Raw genomic sequence first — 20,765 nt, 5'->3', positions numbered from 1 at the left:
TTACTTAGATTTGTGTGTATTGGGTATATGTTGTGAAATTGTCAGATATTACTTATTAGATATTACTGCACTCCCGGAAATAGAAACACAAGCATTTCGCTACACCCGCAATAACATCTGCTAAACACCTGTATGTGACCAATAAAATTTGATTTGATTTGACATCCCAAGTATTCCGAATAGCACAGACCCTCTGGGAAAGCCTGTGATCTACTCTATTTGACTGAAAGCCATAGACACAACTCTTATTGGTTTTCTGATGTAGGCTACTGGGAACCATTAACAACACAGTCTAATTGGCTAACAACATTTAGAGCTGTATACAGCGAGATAAGATAACATGCCATGAGGTGTTGAGGGTACAACAGATTACCTATAGATTGGACATAATATTTTCTAGGCAATTAGCGATAACAGGAAATGCACAAGCCGTAGGCTACACTATAGCTTAAGGTGGTTACTTTGGAATGTCAGCTTGCACAGGGAAAACGGTAAGTTTCTAACATTTATGGTTGAGATTTAATTCCTAGAAACTATGCACCTTATGACTTTCATTAACACGCAGGCGTCACGCAGACGTTAGTAAGGCGTTGGTATCATGCCATGTCAAATCAAAAATCGAATCAAACTTTATTTGTCACACGCGCCGAATACAACAAGTGTAGACCTTACTGTGAAATACATACTTACAAACAGTTCAAGAAGAGTTAAGAAAATATTTACCAAATAAACAAAAGTAAAAAATTACATACCGGGTACCGGTACCGAGTCAATGTGCGGGGGTACAGGTTAGTCGAGGAAATTTGTACATGTAGGTAGGGGGAAAGTGACTATGCATAGATAATAAACAGCATGTAGCAGAAGTGTACAAAACAAATGGGTAGGGGTAAATAGTCTGGTGGCCATTTGATATTAATTGTTCAGCAGTTTTATGGCTTGGGGGTAGAAGCTGTTAAGGAGGCCTTTGGTCTGAGATTTGACGCTCCGATACCGCTTGCCATTCGACAGCAGAGAAAACAGTCTGACTTGGGTGACTGGATTCTAACAATTTTTTGGGCTTTCCTCTGACACCGCCTATTATATAGGTCCTGGATGGCAGGAAGCTTGGCCCCAGTGATGTACTGGGCAGTACCGCACTACCCTCTGTAGCGCCTTATGGTCAGATGCAGAGCAGTTGCCATACCTCTGCGGTGATGCAACCGGTCAGGATGCTCTGATGTCAGTCAGACATTCAATGGTAGGCAACAGCCACACGGTGGTACGTTGCCTATGCTTAATTGTGGCATATATAACCCTCTATACCCCATAATTCTCCCCTCAGAGCTATAGCGGGTAGCCACAGAAAGGCCTACGCTCCTGTGCGTGCTGTCTCCATCGTGCTCTGAAGACGTAGAAATACAGTAGCATCTGCGGTGGAGTTTCATTCATACACAGCCTCAAAATATGAGGTTGTTGTTGTCAAATAAGGCCATCCATATTATTTTTTTCCTACATTGATTGCCACTTAATTGCGGTTTATGAGGGTACAGGGAATAGAAGCCATACAATGAAGAAACGTTATGTGGACGCTAGCAGGCTACGGAAAATGAAAAATATAAAAATTATTGAGAATATATCTGAAAGGTATAGTGAGGTGACAGTTCGACCAGATGCCATTGCTTTTGTTGTTGCTATGTATAGTGTAATGCGCATCTTCGTCATTCTCAAATAGTGTCTATTTTTATCACAATAATATAGGCCTATAAACATTATAGCGGAGTCAATTTGAAACAGAAGCCTAGGCTAACGTTACTTAATGTGGATAGTTCTTAACCTCACTAGGGTATGTGGGACGATAGCTACCTCGTAAACAGCCAGTGAAACTGCAGGGCGCCAAAATCAAAACAACAGAAATCCCATAGTTAAAATTCCTCAAACATACAAGTATTTTACACAATTTTAAAGATACACTTGTTGTAAATCCAGCCACAGTGTCTGATTTCAAAAAGGCTTTACAACGAAAGCACACCAAACGATTATGTTACGTCAGAGCCAAGTCACAGAAAAACACAGCCATTTTTCCAGCCAAAGAGAGGAGTCACAAAAAGCAGAAATAGAGATAAAATTGATCACTAACCTTTGATGATCTTCATCAGATGACACTCATAGGACTTCATGTTACACAATACACAATATCCAAAGATCTCAGTTTACATTGGCGCGTTATGTGCAGTAACGTTTTGATTCCAAAACATCCGGTGATTTTGCAGAAATACTCATAATAAACATTGATAAAAGATGGAAGTGTTATTCACATAATTAAAGATAGACTTATCCTCTATGCAACCGCTGTGTCAGATTTCAAAAAAACTTTACGGAAAAAGAATAATCTGAGAACGGCGCTCAGAACCCAAAACAACCAAAGAATTAGCCGCCATTTGGCGTCAACAGAAGCAACAAAAAACACTATAAATATTCACTTACCTTTGATGATCTTCATCAGAAGGCACTTCCAGGAATCCCAGTTCGACAATAAATGACTGATTTGTTCCATAAAGTTCCATAAAGCCCATCATTTAGCCACTTGTTGTTAGCATGTTCAGCCCAGTAATCCATCTTCATGAGGCACGAGCACTTCCTCCAGACAAAAACTCAAAAAGTTCCGTTACAGGTCGTAGAAACAAGTCAAATGATGTATGCAAAACATATTTAGGATGTTCTTAACATTAATCATCAATAAGGTTCCAATCGGAGAATTTCATTGTCTGAAGAAAAGCATTGGAACGAGAGCATACTCTCTCGTGACCGCGCATCATGAAACCGAGGCTCTCTGCCAGATCACTCACTAAAAGAGCTCCTATGAGCCCCTCCTTTATAGTAGAATCCTAAAACCAGTATCTAAAGACGGTGACATCTACTGGAAGCCCTAGGAAGTGCATGCACATCCATAACTAACAGGGACTTCAATAGGCACTGTTTTGAAAATCGATTTCTCACTTCCTGTTTGGATTTCTTCTCAGGTTTTTGTCTGCCATATGAGTTCTGTTATACTCACATACATCATTCAAACAGTTTTAGAAACCTCAGAGTGTTTTCTATCCAATACTAATAATGATATGCATATATTAGCATCTGGGACAAAGTAGGAGGCAGTTCAGTTTGGGCACGCTATTCATCCAAAAGTGAAAATGCTGCCCCCTATCCCTACTTTACTATTTATAGTTTTGACAACTTTTACTTTACTACATTTCTAAGGAAAATCATGTACTTTTTACTCCATACATTTTCCCTGACACCCAAAAGTAATCGTTACATTATGAATGGCTAGCAGGACTGTCACGGCTGTGTGTAGAGACGGACCAAGGCGCAGCGTGCTCTGAGTTCCACATCTTTCTTGATGTGAAACTTACAAAACAAAAAGAAACAAACAACAAACCGTAACAGAGGTGCACACGCATTAAGTCAAAACAAGATCCCACAAAACACAGTGGGGAAATGTCTGCCTAAATATGATCCCCATTCAGAGACAATGATAAACAGCTGCCTCTGATTGGGAACCATACCAGGCCAACATAGACATACAACAACCTAGATTACCCCCCCTAGTCACACCCCGACCTAACCAACATAGAGAATAAAAGGCTCTCTATGGTCAGGGCGTGACAGTACCCCCCCCCAAAGGTGCGGACTCTGGCCGCAAAACCTGACTCTATAGGGGAGGGTCCGGGTGGGCATCTAACGTCGGGGGCGGCTCCGGTGCGTGGCGAAGTACCCACTACACTTGCAGATCCGCCAGCAACGGTGGCGGCTCTGGTGCGGGTCTTTGCCCCCGCCCAGACCACGGGTCAGGCCATGGAGCTGGGTAGAACGCCGTGCCCAGACTGGGTCTCGGCGCAGAGGAGGGCCGCGGCCATGGAGCTGGGTTGAACGCCGCACCCGGACTGGGCACCGGCGCCGAGGAAGGCTCCGGCCTTGGAGCGGGACTGGACGCCATGCCTGGACTGGGCACCGGCGCAGAGGAAGGCTCCTGCCATGAAGCGGGATTGGCCGCCGTGCCTGGGCTAGACACCGGCGCAGAAGAAGACTCTGGCCTTGGAGCTGGACTGGACGCCATGCTAGGACTGGGCATCGGCGCAGAGGAAGGCTCCGGCCTTGGAGCGGGACTGGACGCCGTGCCTGGAAGCTCCGGACCGTTGACCTCCGCTGGAGGCTCCGGAACGTTGACCGTCGCAGGAGGTTCAGGACTGTGGACCGTCGCAGGAGGTTCCGGACTGTGGACCGCCGCAGGAGGTTCCGGACTGTGGACCGTCGCAGGAGGTTCCGGACTGTGGATCGTCGCAGGAGGTTCCGGACTGTGGACCGTCGCAGGAGGTTCCGGACTGTGGACCGTCGCAGGAGGTTCCGGACTGTGGACCGTCGCAGGAGGTTCCGGACTGTGGACCGTCGCAGGAAGCTCTGGACTGTGAACCGTCGCCGGAAGCTCTGGACTGTGAACCGTCGGCGGAAGCTCTGGACTGGGGACCGTCGCCGGAAGCTCTGGACTGGGGACCGTCGCCGGAAGCTCTGGACTTGGGACCGTCGCCGGAAGCTCTGGTGTGAACAAAAAGAAACAAACAACAAACCATAACATCAGAGGTGCAAACGCACAAACTCGAAACAAGATACCACAAAACACAGTGGGGAAATGGCAGTCTAAATATGATCCCCATTCAGAGACAACGATAAACAGCTGCCTCTAATTGTGAACCATACCAGGCCAACATAGACATACAACAACTTAGATAACCCACCCTAGTCACACCCAGACCTAACCAACGTAGAGAATAAAAGGCTCTCTATGGTCAGGGCGTGACAAGGACAGGAAAATTGTCGGTTGGATGTACTGCCAAATTTTCTAAAATGACGTTGGAGGCAACTTATGGTAGAGAAATGAACATTCAATTCTCTGGCAGCAGCTCTGGTGGAAATTCCTGCAGTCCGCATACAAATTGCACAATCCCTCAGAACTTCAGACATCTGTGGCATTGTGTTGTGACAAATATGCACATTTTAGTGGCCTTTTGTCCCCAGCAAAAGGTGCACCTGTGTAATGATCATGCTGTTTAATCAGTTTCTTGATATGGTGCACCTTTCAATGTGGATGGATTATCTTGGCAATGGAGAAATGCTCACAATTTTTTTTTTTTGGCGTATAGAACATTTCCGGGATCTTTCATTTCAGCTCATGAAACATGGGACCAACCTTTTACATGTTGCGTTTTTTTGTTCAGTATAGTTTATTACAAATATAGCCGTTACAGTCCTCCAGATATCTGTTGACAAGGACATCACTGTGTATTTGTTACTCTGTACATAAAAAATGGCAAAAAAAATAATTGTTTGTTGCCATTTTCCATTGTTACTAACTTGTACTGGTTAAAAGTATGATTCAAGAAGAAGAAATAATGTGTATGTTTTGCAAACCATGTTTAGTATATCTAAAAGAGACAATGACAAATTCATGGTTCAACAAGATATTATAGTCATCAAAAGGGTAGAATTTTAGCATTGATATACTTATGATACAGTACTTTACAGCTTTGATTGGTCACAGAATATATGACATGAAGGGGTGATGTAATTATCTGAATTACTGTAGATTTGAAAAGTTAATCAAAAGTGAAGTATGGTTATAGGTCCAATGGGTGTTGTTCATATACCACTCTCAGACTCAAAATCAATATATTAGATACATACTATTTATCAGCATATTGACAGATTATTGCTATCAACTGCTGGTTGCAAGTTATTTTACCCTGTTTGTATCTTTTGGAACAATGGCAATTAAGTTGATTAAAATTAAGTAGAATAGATAGATGGGCTACCACTGGTGTCACAGGCATCACAGGTCTTGACCACCATGTTGCGATGCTTCTTTAGGATCACGTTGTTGTTGTCAGCATAGAAGAGTACAGAGATGGGACTGAGCTTGGTGGGTGCGCAGCACGCTTTGGGAACCTCATCTGGCTTCAGAAGGTGAACCTGCCATTGAAAACGGTAAATCAGACTCATTCATACATGCACTTTCATATAGTCAATGATAATATCCTGTTATAAAAGAGAGATGGGTTATTTAAGCAATAAGGCCCAAGGAGGGGTGGTATATTGGCCATATACCACAAACCTCAGAGGTGCCTTATTGCTATTTGAACACCTACTCATTCAAGGGTTTTTCTTTATTTTTACTATTTATTTTATTTATTTAACCAGGAAGGGCTCATTGAGATTTAAAATATATTTTTCAAGAGCGTCCTGGCCAAGATAGGCAGCACCAAGTCATTACAAAAATTACAGACAAACAACATTAAAAACTACAAGTAATCTAGTAGAAACCATTGAATTCACAAGAGTATAACAAAAATCAAAAACAGCAAATTAAAAACATTGACAGGTCAGGGAATCAGTCTCAAGATCATTCATCAGTGATTTAAAAATACCAATCGGGACAAGTTCCTCCAGTTTAAAAGTATTTTGTAAGGCGTTCCAAGACGATGGCGCAGAGTACATAAAAGCTCTTTTACCAAATTCAGTTCGGACATTTGGAACAGTTAGCAGGATAAAGTCCAGCGAACGAAAAGAGTACCCACCACATTTCTGAACAATAAAAATGCCCAAATAAAAAGTAGTAAACCCAAAATGGCTTTATAAATCAAAGTATACCAGTGACTGAGCCTACAAGTGACTAGAGAAGGCCAGCCAACCCTGGTATACAAAGTGCAGTGGTGAGTAAGGGTTTTGCAGTTTAAATTAAATCTCAAAGTACCATGGTAAAGGGTGTCAATTGATCTCAAACACTGAGCGGAAGCATTCATTTATAAAATATCCCCATAGTCTAGTAAAGGCATAAATGTAGCTGATACTAGCCTCCTTCTGGCTTCAAAAGAAAAACAGGCCTTATTCCTAAAATAAAATCCCAATTTCAGCTTCCATTTTTTCGTTAGTTGTTGAATATGCAATTTAAAAGAGAGGCCGTCATCAATTAAAATTCCAAGATATTTATATGAGGTTACAACCTCAATCTCCTTGCCCTGAAAGGTAGTAATAGGTGAAAGGTTCAGAGGTCTATTTCTTGCTTTAGAAAACAACATTAGTTTAGTTTTGTCAGTATTGAGGATAAGCTTCAATTGACATAAGGTATGTTGAACAGTATAAAAAGCCATTTGCAAGTTCTGGAAAGCTTTTGTAAGAGACGAGGCACAACAGTAAATAACAGTATCATCAGCATAAAAATGAAGTTGCGCATTTTGGACATTTTTGTCTAAATCATTTATATAAATAGTGAATAAGAGAGGACCAAGTACAGAGCCTTGGGGCACACCATTAAAGACAGACAATTTAACAGACATAAGCCCATTAAATTGAGTTCTATCAGACAGATAGTTAGCAAACAATGCAACTGCATGCTCTGAAAGACCTACACCCGACAAGCTCTGCCTTAGTATAGCATGATAAACTGTATCAAAAGCCTTAGAGAGATCAATAAAAAGTGAGACAGTGCTGTTTTTTGTCAAGGGCTTCAGTGATATCATTTAAAACCTTCATGGCTGCTGTAATTGTGCTATGCTTCTTCCTGAAGCCCGATTGGTACATTGATAAAATAGAGTTAGTAAATTAAAACTCTTTTAGCTGTTCACTCACAAGGGTTTCAAGTATTTTCACCAAGGGTGACAGCTTTGAGATTGGCCTATAATTATTTAAAAGAGTTTTTAAAAGTGGTAGTACAAATGCTGATTTCCAGAATTTCATTACATTCCAGGGTTAGATTGAACAGATATGTAAGTGGTTCAGCTATGAAATCAGCTGCCAGATTTAAAAAGCAGGGATCCAAAAGATCAGGACCTGCAGGCTTTCTCTGATCTAAGGATTTCAGGGCTTCATGTACCACCTGCACTGAGAATGGCAAAAAGCTAAAAGTTTGACCAGCTCTCACTGGTTCATCCACACATGGTTGTACAGAGACAGAGGACACTGAATCAAACAGCCTACCAGATGATACAAAGTGCTCATTGAAACAATTCAGCATTTCAGTTTTGTCATATACAGCATATACAGAGTCCTTCAAAACACATGACGGTAATTCATTAACATTACTGTTATCAGACATAGACTTAATAGCCTTCCAAAACTTTCTAGGGTCATTCAGGTTATCAGTGGTAACAGACATAACATATTCAGACTTGGCCTTCCTGAGAAGAAAAGAACACTTGTTTCGTAACTGCCTAAAAATAAGCCAATCAGCATCAGAACATGATTTCCTTGCTTTAGCCCAGGCTAGATTGCGGTCGTGAATAATACAACACAGCTCAGAAGAAAACCATGGATTATCCCGCCCTTTAACCCTGAACCTGCGGAACGGGGCATGTTTGTTTACTATTTGGAAAAAACCATCATGAAAGAATATCCAGGCAGTTTCCACATCAGGGATAAACTCAATCTTGCTCCAGCCTGCTCATTAAAACACTTCAAATTTCTCTTACGAATAAAACGTGGGTTTGTCTTAGGAACCTTAGTATTTCTAACAGCAACAACAGCACAATGGTCACTTAAATCATTACAAAAAAACGCCAAACGCAGAATATTTATGTGGAACATTTGTTAATATCAAATCAATCAGGGTAGATTTATCTGAGCATTTAAGATTTGGGCGAGTGTGTGAGTTAATCAACTGGGTAAGATTCATAGAATTACAAAACATTTTTAAATCATCAGACACCGGCTTTAACCAACACCAGTTGAGATCACCAATCAAGATCATTTCACTGTAAAGAAGTTTAGACATAAGGTGCGTCAAAGAAGAAAATGCTATTTTCTACATTGTTGAATAATAGTGAAGACACCAAAACTATGAAATAACACAAATGGAATCATGTAGTAACCAAAAAAGTGTGAAACAATCAAAACATATCATATATTTGAGATTCTTCAAATAGCCACCCTTTGCCTTGATGACAGCTTTGCACACTCTTGGCATTCTCTTAACCAACTTCACCTGGAATGCTTTTCCAACAGTCTTGAAGGAGTTCACACATATGCTGAGCACTTGTTGGCTGTTTTTCCTTTACTCTGCGGTCCTACTCATCTCAAAACATCTCAATTTGGTTGAGGTCGGGGGATTGTGGAGGCCAGGTTATCTATTGCAGCACTCCGTCACTCTCCTTCTTGGTAAAACAGCCCTTACACCGCCTGGAGGTGTGTTGGGTCATTGTCCTGTTGAAAAACGAATGAATTCTCCTGAGTGGCGCAGTGGTCTAAGGCAAGCTGTGCAGTTAGAGATCCTGGTTGGAGTCCAGACTCCGTCGCTGCCAGCCGCGACCGGGAGACGCATGGGGCGGCACACAATTGGCCCAGCGTCGTCCGGGTTAGGGGAGGGTTTGGCCGGCAGGGATGTTCTTGTCCAATCGAGCTCTAGCGACTCCTGTGGCGAGCTGGGCGCAATGCACACTGACAGGGTTGCCAGGTGTATGGTGTTTCCTCCGACCCATTGGTGCGCCTGGCTTCCGGGTTAAGAAGGCATTGTGTCAAGAAGCAGTGCGGCTTGGCTGGCTTGTGTTTTGGAGGACGCACGGCTCTCGACCTACGCCTCTCCCGAGTCGTACGGGAGTTGCAGCGATGAGACAAGACTGTAACTACCAATTGGATACCACGAAAAAGGTGTAAAAGTAACAAACAATAGTTTTTATTTTTTTATAATAATTTATTAAAACAAATGATAGTCCCACTAAGCCTAAACCAGATGGGATGACGTATAGCTGCAGAATGCTGTTGTAGCCATGCTGGTTAAGTGTGAATTCTAAATAAATAACAGTGTCAACAGCAGAGCATCCCCACACCATAACACCTCCTCCATGGTAGGAAATACACATGCAGAGATCATCTGTTCACCCACACCGCATCTCACAAAGACATGGCAGTTGGAACCAAAGGACAAATTGATTGTGTTTCATGGCCCAAGTAAGTCTCTTCTTATTATTGGTGTCCTTTTAATAGTGGTTTCTTTGCATCAATTCAACTATAAAGGCCTGATTCACAGTCTCCTCTGAACAGTTGATGTTGAGATGTGTCAGTTACTTGAACTCTGTGAAGCATTTATTTGGGCAGCAATATCTGAGGCTGGTAACTCTAATGAACTTATCCTCTGCAGCAGAGATAACTCTGGGTCTTCCATTGCTGGGGTGGTCCTCATGAGAGCCAGTTTCATCATAGCGCTCGATTGTTTTTGCAACTACACTTGAAATATTCCGTATTGACTGACCTTCATGTCATAAAGTAATGATGGACTGTTGTTTCTCTTTGCTTATTTGAGCTGTTCTTGCCAAAATATGGACTTGGTATTTTCCAAATAGGGCTATCTTCTGTATACCCCCCCACCTTGTCAAAACACAATTGATTGTGTCAAACGCATTAAAAAGGAAAGAAATTCCACTTTTAAGGCACACCTGTTAATTGAAATGCATTCCAGGTGACTTTCTCATGAAGCTGGTTGAGAGAATGCCAAGAGTGTGCAAAGCTGTCAAGGCAAAGGGTGGCTACTTTGAAGAATCAAAAAAATATTTGGATTTGTTTAACACTTTTTTGGTTACTACATGATTCCATATGTGTTATTTCATCGTTTAGATTTTTCTTCAATGTAGAAAATAGTAAAAATAAAGAAAAACCCTTGAATGAGTAGGTGTTCTAAAACGTTTGACCGGTAGTGTAGAGCCTTCAGTGCTTTTTTCTCGTGGGCTGTGGCCCCCCTTGTCTGAATTTGGTCAATATGTCCTCCAAAAGACTTTATAGCCCACTGTGGCAAAGACTATACTTTCAGGAGTTAAACACAATTAAAAAAAAATCACCTCGTTTGTCTCATTCTTCCAATCTAGCTAGTGACTTTATAAAAAACAATATTTGCTATTTGTATTTTATATTATACCAACGATATAGGAAAGCATCTGGTGGCAAAATAACCAAAAACATAAAAATGATGAATTAATTCAAGGTTTACAAATATGCCCAATCAATAGAACATTGTCAGAAAACAATAGTCTAAACCCAATGTCTCTACCATATATGGTTGAAAAGTTACCGACGATTTACTCTGAGAATTTAACCTCACAACACCAAATATGGAACACATACAACCAAGTGCGGTGCAGTCTAAACTAGTAATGGTCACAGCAAATGTTATTATTTCATCAACACTGTCAAGTACAAGTATATGAATGTTATAATATTGTAGAGAACAGAGTTACGCACGCCTCTGTGAAGAGGGAACGCAACACCCTGCTACAACTCAACTCCCCGTGAAGTGAAAGAGGTATGGACTGTAGGTGTGAGAAAGGACAACAAAAGGCAGAATTGACCGTTTACTAGGATTTTATTCCTTACACGGTAATATGGGGCTGGACGTAACCAAAGCAAAGAAAGTAAGTGTCAAAGCCCCCCCTCTCCTATATAATCTGCCTACCCACTACGTACCTAACTTAGCACCACCTGGTGCTCTAACCAAAATACAGGGAGTGGTCCGCCCAGGTCTTACCTAGTGTGCCTAGACAGTGAATATGCTACTACGTATGCCCGCGGGCCTCTTGCCAAAGCACTCCCTAGGTGCCTTCCCCTTCCCCCCCTGGGAACAAATGAAACAGGATAACAAACAATTTCAATAATCAAAACAGTGCGTCCTATTGACACACAGACATAATCAATCAGCTCCCTCAGCAACAACTAAATCAGTTAATTACCCACAGCCATCGGCCTCCTCTCTTAGCAATCCTCTCTCAGCAAAAATCTCTTTTCACAATCAATCTCCCTCTGCATTCATCTCTCTTTTTTCTCCTGAACAGAACACTGGTTTTTATATAGCTTCAGGAGTCTAATTGGATACAGCTGCGTCTTGACGAGGGGGCGGGGTCAGCTCCAATTAGCCATGGAGTCGACCAATCAGCTGCTTGGAGAGAATTCAGGAAGCCATCTCCTGAAACACACACTCAAATACAAACTACAACACAGAAACTGGGGAACGTAACAAACAAGCTAATGATTAATTCTATGTAATTTCTAATGACATCAGGCAAAGAAAACAATGTTTGGACATTAATTTCGTAGCTCCCTCTTGAATTTACCCTTTTTCTCTCTACATTGTATAGCAAGTAAGTGAACATATAAAAATAATATATGTGATTCATCAGACGCTTTTATCCAAAGCGACTTACAATAAAACCTGCTGTCGTTTATGTATGGGTGGTGACGGGAATCGAACCCACTACCCTGGCATTGCAAGTGTCATGCTCTATCATGGTCATGGGTGCACCTCAGCCACGCTCAAGGTCCTAAACGATATCTTAACCGCCATCGATAAGAAACAATACTGTGCAGCCGTATTCATTGACCTGGCCAAGGCTTTCGACTCTGTCAATCACCACATCCTTATCGACAGACTCAACAGCCTTGGTTTCTCAAATGATTGCCTCGCCTGGTTCATCAACTACTTCTCCGATAGAGTTCAGTGTGTAAAATCGGCTTCCTGTAGTCCGGGCCTCTGGCAGTCTCTATGGGGGTGCCACAGGGTTCAATTCTTGGGCCGACTCTCTTCTCTGTATTCATCAATGATGTCGCTCTTGCTGCTGGTGAGTCTCTGATCCACATCTACGCAGATGACACCATTTTGTATACTTCTGGCCCTTCTGGACACTGTGTTAACTACCCTCCAGACGAGCTTCAATGCCATACAACTCTCCTTCCGTGGCCTCCAACTGCTCTTAAATACAAGTAAAACTAAATGCATGCTCTTCAACTGATCGCTGCTTGCACCTGCCCGCCCGTCCAGCATCACTACTCTGGACGGTTCTGACTTAGAATATGTGGACAACTACAAATACCTAGGTGTCTGCCAAACGTACCCTTGTAAAACTGACCATCCTACCGATCCCCGACTTCGGCGATGTCATTTACAAAATAGCCTCCAACACCCTACTCAACAAATTGGATGCAGTCTATCACAGTGCCATCCATTTTGTCACCAAAGCCCCATATACTACCCACCACTGCGACCTGTACGCTCTCGTTGGCTGGCCCTCACTTCATACTCGTCGACAAACCCACTGGCTCCAAGTCAACTACAAGACCCTGCTAGGTAAAGTCCCGCCTTATCTCAGCTCGCTGGTCACCATAGCAGCACTCACCTGTAGCACGCGCTCCAGCAGGTATATCTCACTGGTCATCCCCAAAGCCAATTCCTCCTTTGGACGCCTCTCCTTCCAGTTCTCTGCTCCCAATGACTGGAACGAACTACAAAAATCTCTGAAACTGGAGACACTTATCTCCCTCACTAGCTTTAAGCACCAGCTGTCAGAGCAGCTCACAGATCACTGCACCTGTACATAGCCCATCTATAAATAGCCCAAACAACTACCCCATCCCCTACTGTATTTATTTTATTTATCTTGCTCCTTTGCACCCCAGTATTTCTACTTTGCACATTCATCTACTGCACAATCATCTACTGCAAATCTACCATTCCAGTGTTTTTAATTGCTATACTGTATTTACTTCGCCACCATGGCCTATTTATTGCCCTTCTACCTCCCTTATCTCACCTAATTTGCTCACATTGTATATAGACTTGTTTTTCTACTGTATTATTGACTATGTTTGTTTACTCCATGTGTAACTCTGTGTTGTTGTATGTGTCGAACTGCTTTGCTTTATCTTGGCCAGGTCGCAGTTGTAAATGAGAACTTGTTCTCAACTTGCCTACTTGGTTAAATAAAGGTGAAATAAAAATAAAAATTATCAACTGAGCTACGAAGAAGCACGTCGACGTCACTAGAATGATGACAAACAATTTTAACGGATTCTAAAGGGAATCATAGAATTCCAAACTCATTTTTATGGCATCACAGTTGTCAATTTTGTAAACAATCATTTTCGAACGTGTGTTGCCAAGAGACATCTAACCGACGTTCTATGGAACGTTTTCTGTGCGAAAACAACTTCAGTTTGCTGCTGACAACAAACTTGTTTGATTTTTGACACCTGAGATAGAACAATCGACTGGAAAATGCCTGGGTGCTTTTCAAGACTGGCGGAGAGAGTGCGTGGACGTCGGCGGCCTAATGCGTCGACAGGTTGTTCAAATTCATTTGTGGCTTGTTTTTCTTGTCTTTTTCTGTTTTGCAGGGTTCGTGATTGTCGACAGGTGGACAGCGACTTCGAAGAGGGTATGTGGAGTTTAAAACTCTTATTTTACTACATTTATAAATGTCATTATAATTTGCGAAATGTTGTGTATTTCTATAATTCAGACTTGGCAAAAATGCTTGTGCTAGAGATGTTGTAGCTAGCTAGCTTGCTAGCTAACATTAACTTTAGTAACTGTTGCTAAGCGATCGACTTTTGCTTCCTAGCTAGCTAGTATTAGCAATCTTGCTACGTTTTATGTCCTAACAATTGTTTATTTTATATTCCAATGTTCCTCATTTTAGAAACAACTGTCCTGGATGAGGTCCAGTTGGATGTGCCATTGGATGATGTGCCAGATGTTCCACAGCTGCCAGTCCTCCTTGATGTCCAGAATGCTGCTATCATCCTTGAGGATGTGCCAGATGTGCAGACTGTCCTTGAGGTACAATTTTCTGAAAGTTTGGAGTTTTATGTTTGAAAAATATCCCAGATATTCAAGTTGTGTCTCTTTGACATGAAACAAATCTCTTGTCTGCTTTCTGCTTTAGGAGGCCACTGGCAATTGGCAGTTGATTCCGATTAGGTTCAGCCCCCTGTACTGTGGGCCTGTTGTGATCAGGGTAAGAGACCCCCCACACGCAGTCACATCACGGTTACTATGTTTACAGTTTCCAACATGAATTTATTGTAATGTGCAGAACAATGCCAGTCCGGTGGTTAAAGCTTGGAGAACTTTCCAGTTCATCAGCCCCATCATCACCTACATGCGTGGGGGATCCCAGGTATGTGTCTTTGCAACTTCCTAATCTATATTGTCAGTCATTTGATCTTGATGGAAATGTGTCACAGCGATTGCTGAAGTGGTTTTGTTGATGTTGTCTTGTTGTTTATCTCAACAGCAGGTGGTGGTGAGGATGCACCACGTGAGTAGGGTGAGAGGCCTGGAGACTCAACTGGTGTGGGCCATCTCCAAGGAGACAGCCAGGCTTAGTCCAAAGGGCATCCCCTACTGTGCCACCAAAGTGCAGTCCATCACTTGGATCCAGGTAACACGTAAATACTACTGAAATATTATTACATTTGATTTTTCTTCACTTATTCCATTTGGCCTTAACATGTATTCTCTCTCTGTCAGCGTGTGGCTGGCAGGGTGACCCACTATGTGTCTCACCTCCGCCACGAGATGTCTGTGGACATGACGCTTGGCTGCTACCAGGTAAATAAACGATTTCCTATGTATATAGACTAGACATTACTGGGCATTTTTGCATTAGATTTGGTATGTTTTCTAATATTGTGTGTGTGGTAAACAGGTGTGTTGTGTGTTTTGAGCAGCAGACTGATGTCTCAGTGGTGTACGCCACTCTCCACATGGGGCTGGACGGGCTTCTCTCCTCTTCAGCGTGGTCGGAGGCTGCCTCCTTCTCTACGCCCACCACTCAGCAGTTCACTGACCCAGAGCCTGAGGGCCACAACTGCTATGAGGTCAGACGTTACACACACATACTATTGACTAGGAGCATTAAGATCCTTCCATTGACCGATTGTTTGTTATGTCATTGCATTGGTCACTGATTTTGAATGCTTGTTTTGTTGTCGTAGGGTTGGGAGGAGGACCTGCTGCCTGAGGAGAGGGAGGTTCCTCTGCTAAAGTGAGTTCCTCTAAATGTCTGTGTAGTCTGGGCTTGTCAGATGCTGAAGGATAGTGGTCATAATGCTGTTATCCCCCATTGACTCTAATGGTTGACATGCTCCATTCCCTCCCTTTCACAGCCTCTACCTTACCACCAAGAGAGTGGAGGACATCGCCCTGAGGCTCGTCTCCCTGCGCCAGGCCTTCACTGTGAGTGGACCCACTTTTCTTTTTCTCTCTGTGACTTCTTGTTCTGTCTCCTAGAGGAAGATGCCTCACCCTAACTCTTCCCTCTCCCCTAGACCCTGCTTGGTTCCACCCTGAGCAGGAACCATCTGTTTGTGGCGGGAAAGGTCCTCCTGGGCGCACTGGTTCAGGCCAACCACATGGTAACTCACTAATTCATTCTCTTTCAAGGGAAAGAGAGCGTCCCTGAGGGGAAATGTGTTCTGTTCACTAAGATGCTCTTTTCTTTGTCATAGGACGAGGCCAAGTTCATCCGTACCTATAACGACTTTGTGGACTACCTGAGTGACCCCTCCAAGCGGAATGACATTGAGAGGGAGCTGGCTGAGGCAAAGGTGAGTTCATTAACTCTTTCAAGTCTCACTGAGTTCTTCCACATGCATGTATTTTATACATCACAGTAGCTGATCTATATGAAATCATTCCTATTTTCTCCAAACGTGTTTTCTTGTCCTAGATCCATCATGTGAACATGATAGATGTCGTCTTTGAGCTGGTGCTGTTTGGGATGATGACAGCTCAGAAGTCCCTGATGGTGGTAAGTAGCATCTCACTGGTACATGTTTTGATATCTATTAGCAGTTTCACTTAAATTCCTCTTCTCTTCTATTCTCTCCTCTTTTCTCCTCCTTTGTTTCCTTTAGCACCCCGGTGGGTTTGTGGAGCGTCTGTACGCTCTCCTGTACTCCTTCCTGCCCACTGCTGCCAACATGGAGCCAGAGGCTGACAGATACCTGCTGCTGCTCCATGTAAGAGTCAAGAGGTTACTTCCTGTTTACTTCCATATTCTTAGTGTACTTCCTTATTCATGGTTAACCAGGTTCCAATGTCATTTTAGGGGGAGTTTCTCTCCTCTTGATAAGCTAGTAACTCAGAGCCATTTTCTATGTGTTGTGTGGTGTTCTCTTCAGGGCGGGCTGATGGCTCTGCTAGATGACATGTTTGGCCAGCAGCTGGCCTGGTACTTTAACCCAGAGTCTCTGGTCACGGAGCTCTCCAGCCTCCTGGAGTACCACTTGGAGAACCTCATGGCCAGCATGTAGTCCTACTGCAGGGACCATACTCCTTTCTCATTCTCTCTCTCTTTTGAAGGAATTAAGGACTTGAAGTGCTTTGTTGATCCCTGATTAGTTAACACCCATTAATTTAATGTATTCTCTTGTTTTCTCTCCCCACAGGATTCTTGTGACACTTTGCCACCCAAGAGGGATCCAGACACCAATGCACTACATTACTTTGCACTGAATTTGACATTTTTAAATAAAATAAGTTGTAGTTCAAAAACATTTTTGTTTCTGTCTTTTCATCTATTTGATTTTATGACCATTTCCTCTTCCTAGAGGTATAATGCTAATATTAGATTATTACATGAACAATGATGCTTTATTATCTGCATATGGAAATAAAAAAACAATGTTTAGTTGATTTACAGATACTACAGGCCCACACTTTATATGGTTTTGTACTGTGGTTTGTGATACTGTACTATTTAAAAACATGTAGGACTACATACACTGAGTGCACAAAACATTAGGAACGTCTTCCTAATATTGAGTTGCACACGCTTTTTCCCTCAGAACAGCCTCAATTCGTCGGGGCATGGACTCTACAAGCTGCACTAAGCGTTCCACAAGGATGCTGGCCCATGTTGTGTCAAGTTGGCTGGACGTCCTTTGCGTGGTGGACCATTTTTGATACACATGGGAAACTGTTGAGCATGAAAAAAACAGCAGTGTTGCAGTTCTTGACACACTTAACCCGGTGCGCCTGGCACCTACTACCATACCCCGTTCAAAGGCACTTAAATCTTTTGTCTTGTCGAATCACCCTCTGAATGACACACACAATCCATGTCTCAATTCTCTCAAGGTTTTAAAATCTTTCTTTAACTCCCCTTCATCTACACTGATTGAAGTGGATTCAACAAGTGACATCAATAAGGGGTCATAGCTTTCACTTGGTCAGTCTGTCATGGAAAGAGCATGTGTCCTCAATGTTTTGTATTATCAGTGTGTGTAATAACCTGGTACAGTATAACGTTTACCACTAGAGGGGGTAATTGCTTCAGTCTTGAATGTTACTTCTCCCTATCCCTACTCTACATTAACAGTCTGCCATTGTAGACTCCGGTAACTTGGGTATCTTAGTTTTTCATATTTGCCATTAATGTCTGAACCATTTACCATCTTTCCAACTGAAACCAGTAATGTTAGCGTTCATGTGAGAGAGGGTGTAGTAGTGCATACTGACCACTAGTTGGATCATAGTGTGGGTGGTGGAGTTCATGCAGGAACACAGAGGGTAGAGGCATTCTCCATCACAGTAGAAGGCAGACTAACACGTAGGAGCCAATACCCAGTCCTAATGGAGAGAAATACCATAGAAATCGAATGACAAGATTAGATGAATGACTAGAATAGACTCTTTCAATGAGAAATACATGATAAACAATCCAAAGAACATACTCTACAATGCACATCCTACACAAATGCCTTGCTTCTCTAAAAATACTGTGTGTTACAGCAAATAAGATGGTAAAATGTTAGCTCGTGATTATCTATTCAGTACAATGAGTAGTTAAGAGAGATAGAATCTCACCACCCAGCCTTATTCACTGAATCTCACATATAATTCATGTCTCTTACAAGCCTGACGCCCACACATGGCTGTGATCTGAAAGGGACGAAAAAATATGTTATGAACAAGGAAAGACTAATGTACACTTTGGATGCATTGGATGAAATGTAAACTCAACTTAAGTAGTTTTGTAATTGGGATGAACTATCCCTTTAAATTGTGTATAAAACAAGTTTAACTACAAGACGAAAAACCAGTGTTGTCCCCCTGACCTTGTATGTATACTGGGCAAGGGCAGGTCGTATTTGGGCTTCTTCTTATGGGGGTTGGGTTTCAGGGCGCCTGGGGGGCGACAAGGGGCCTGGCTGACCCTGAACAAGTTGGTTAGATGAGTACTTGAAGGCTTATATCTATGTTTTGGAATGTTGGATGTTGATTTTGGGAGGCTTCCATCATGGAAAAGGGACCAGACCACTTTTTTTGTTAGTTAACCTAAACGAATCACGACCCTCTATAGAATAACAACAGTTGACTGCTATTTAAGTAATAGTTTGACTGTCAAATCCATGTATTGGTGTGTGGCCATTGACTTTTATGGAGAGACCGGCTCAAATTTTCTGTGCCATTTCCTGGGCATTTCATTACCTCCGCGTTCTAAGTTCTGCACGTTCTAAGTTCTGCGCATCCCAGCGCTTGGAAAAATCAATGGTACAAAACCTAAGATATTGATCTTGTAAGAGGTGCGTAACGGGCTGCAGGGAAGTCAGGCACAGGAGAGCAGAACTGGGTAATAACCGAAGCAGTTTAATGAGGAAAAAACCAACGGCTCCCAGAACAACAAAATATGGGTTGAAATAATCCATCGCAAACCAGTCTGAAGTGCACATACACTTTACAACAAACAATTCCACACACAGACATGGGGGGGAACAGAGGGTTATTTACACGTCAAGTAATGAGGGAATGTAAACCAGGTGTGTGGGAAAACAAGACAAAACAAATGGAAAATGATAGGTGGATTGGCGATTGCTAGAAGACCAGTGACGTTGAACGCCGCCCGAACAAGGAGAGGAACCGACTTCGGCGGAAGTCGTGACAGTACCCCCCTCCCTTGACGCGGGGCTCCAGCAGCGCGCCGACACCGGCCTCGGGGACGACCAGGAAGGCGAGGTGCAGGGCGATCCGGACGGAGAGGGTGGAACTCCTGCATGATTGAATTGTCCAACACATCCTCCACCAGAACCCAGCATCTCTCCTCTGGACCGTACCCCTCCCATTCCACGAGTTACTGAAGGCCCCTCGCCCGATGCCTCGAATCCAGTATGGAGCGAACAGCATACGCCGGGTCCCCCTCGATGTCCAGAGGAACCACCCGCACCTCAGACCCCTGGAGCGGACCAGCCACCACCGGCCTGAGGAGACACACATGGATTGAGGGGTTAATACGGTAATCGAGTGGGAGCTGTAACCTGTAACACACCTCGTTCAGTCTCCCCAGGACTTTAAACGGCCCCACAAACCGCGGACCCAGCTTCCGGCAGGGCAGGCGGAGGGGCAGGTTTCGGGTCGAGAGCCAGACCTGGCACCGGGACCTCACTGCGGTGACGGTCTGCGCTGGCTTTCTGGCGCAGCACGGCGCTGAAGGTGAACATGGGAGGCGTCCCATGTAACCTCCGCGCGCCGGAACCAGTCGTCCACCGCAGGAGCCTCGGTCTGACTCTGATGCCAAGGAGCCAGTTCTGGCTGATACCCCAGTACGCACTGGAAGGGGGAGAGGTTAGTGGAGGAGTGGCGAAGCGAGTTCTGGGCCATCTCTGCCCAGGGCACGAACGCCGCCCACTCCCCCGGCCGGTCCTGGCAACAAGACCGCAGAAACCTACCCACATCCTGGTTAACTCTCTCCACCTGCCCGTTACTCTCGGGGTGAAAACCTGAGGTAAGGCCGATCGAGACCCCCAGACGCTCCATGAACGCTCTCCAGACCCTCGACGTGAACGGGGGACCTCGGTCAGACACTGTATCCTCAGCCACCCCGTAGTGCCGGAAGACATGAGTGAACAAGGCCTCGGCAGTCTGTAGGGCCGTAGGGAGAATGGGCAGAGGAAGGAGACGGCAGGACTTGGAGAAACGG

General features: G+C 43.6%; 1 protein-coding gene across 1 annotated transcript; it reads left to right on the top strand.

Moving 5' to 3' along the window:
- Positions 1-5,368: 5,368 nt before the first annotated feature.
- LOC120040928 lies at positions 5,369-20,050 on the top strand. Its single transcript, XM_038985909.1, has 16 exons — positions 5,369-6,015; positions 14,176-14,216; positions 14,481-14,620; positions 14,727-14,798; positions 14,877-14,960; positions 15,078-15,224; positions 15,314-15,394; positions 15,514-15,663; positions 15,781-15,830; positions 15,952-16,021; positions 16,114-16,200; positions 16,294-16,392; positions 16,515-16,595; positions 16,702-16,806; positions 17,236-17,326; positions 19,875-20,050. Exons 5-16 carry the CDS (start codon positions 14,943-14,945, stop codon positions 20,048-20,050), a joined length of 1,155 nt encoding a protein of 384 aa, XP_038841837.1. The 5' UTR covers positions 5,369-6,015; positions 14,176-14,216; positions 14,481-14,620; positions 14,727-14,798; positions 14,877-14,942.
- Positions 20,051-20,765: the final 715 nt, after the last annotated feature.

This window comes from Salvelinus namaycush, unplaced genomic scaffold (assembly GCF_016432855.1).
Source record: "Salvelinus namaycush isolate Seneca unplaced genomic scaffold, SaNama_1.0 Scaffold393, whole genome shotgun sequence".
NCBI classification, from domain to species: Eukaryota; Metazoa; Chordata; class Actinopteri; order Salmoniformes; family Salmonidae; genus Salvelinus; species Salvelinus namaycush.
This window is presented reverse-complemented; position numbering and strand designations above follow the sequence as displayed.

Excerpts from the sequence above, each read along its gene's own strand:
- LOC120040928 (XM_038985909.1), top strand. Across the intron at positions 15,664-15,780 it reads AGGGCCACAACTGCTATGAG|GGTTGGGAGGAGGACCTGCT; the intron begins GTCAGACGTTAC and ends TTGTTGTCGTAG. Across the intron at positions 16,201-16,293 it reads TGGTTCAGGCCAACCACATG|GACGAGGCCAAGTTCATCCG; the intron begins GTAACTCACTAA and ends TCTTTGTCATAG.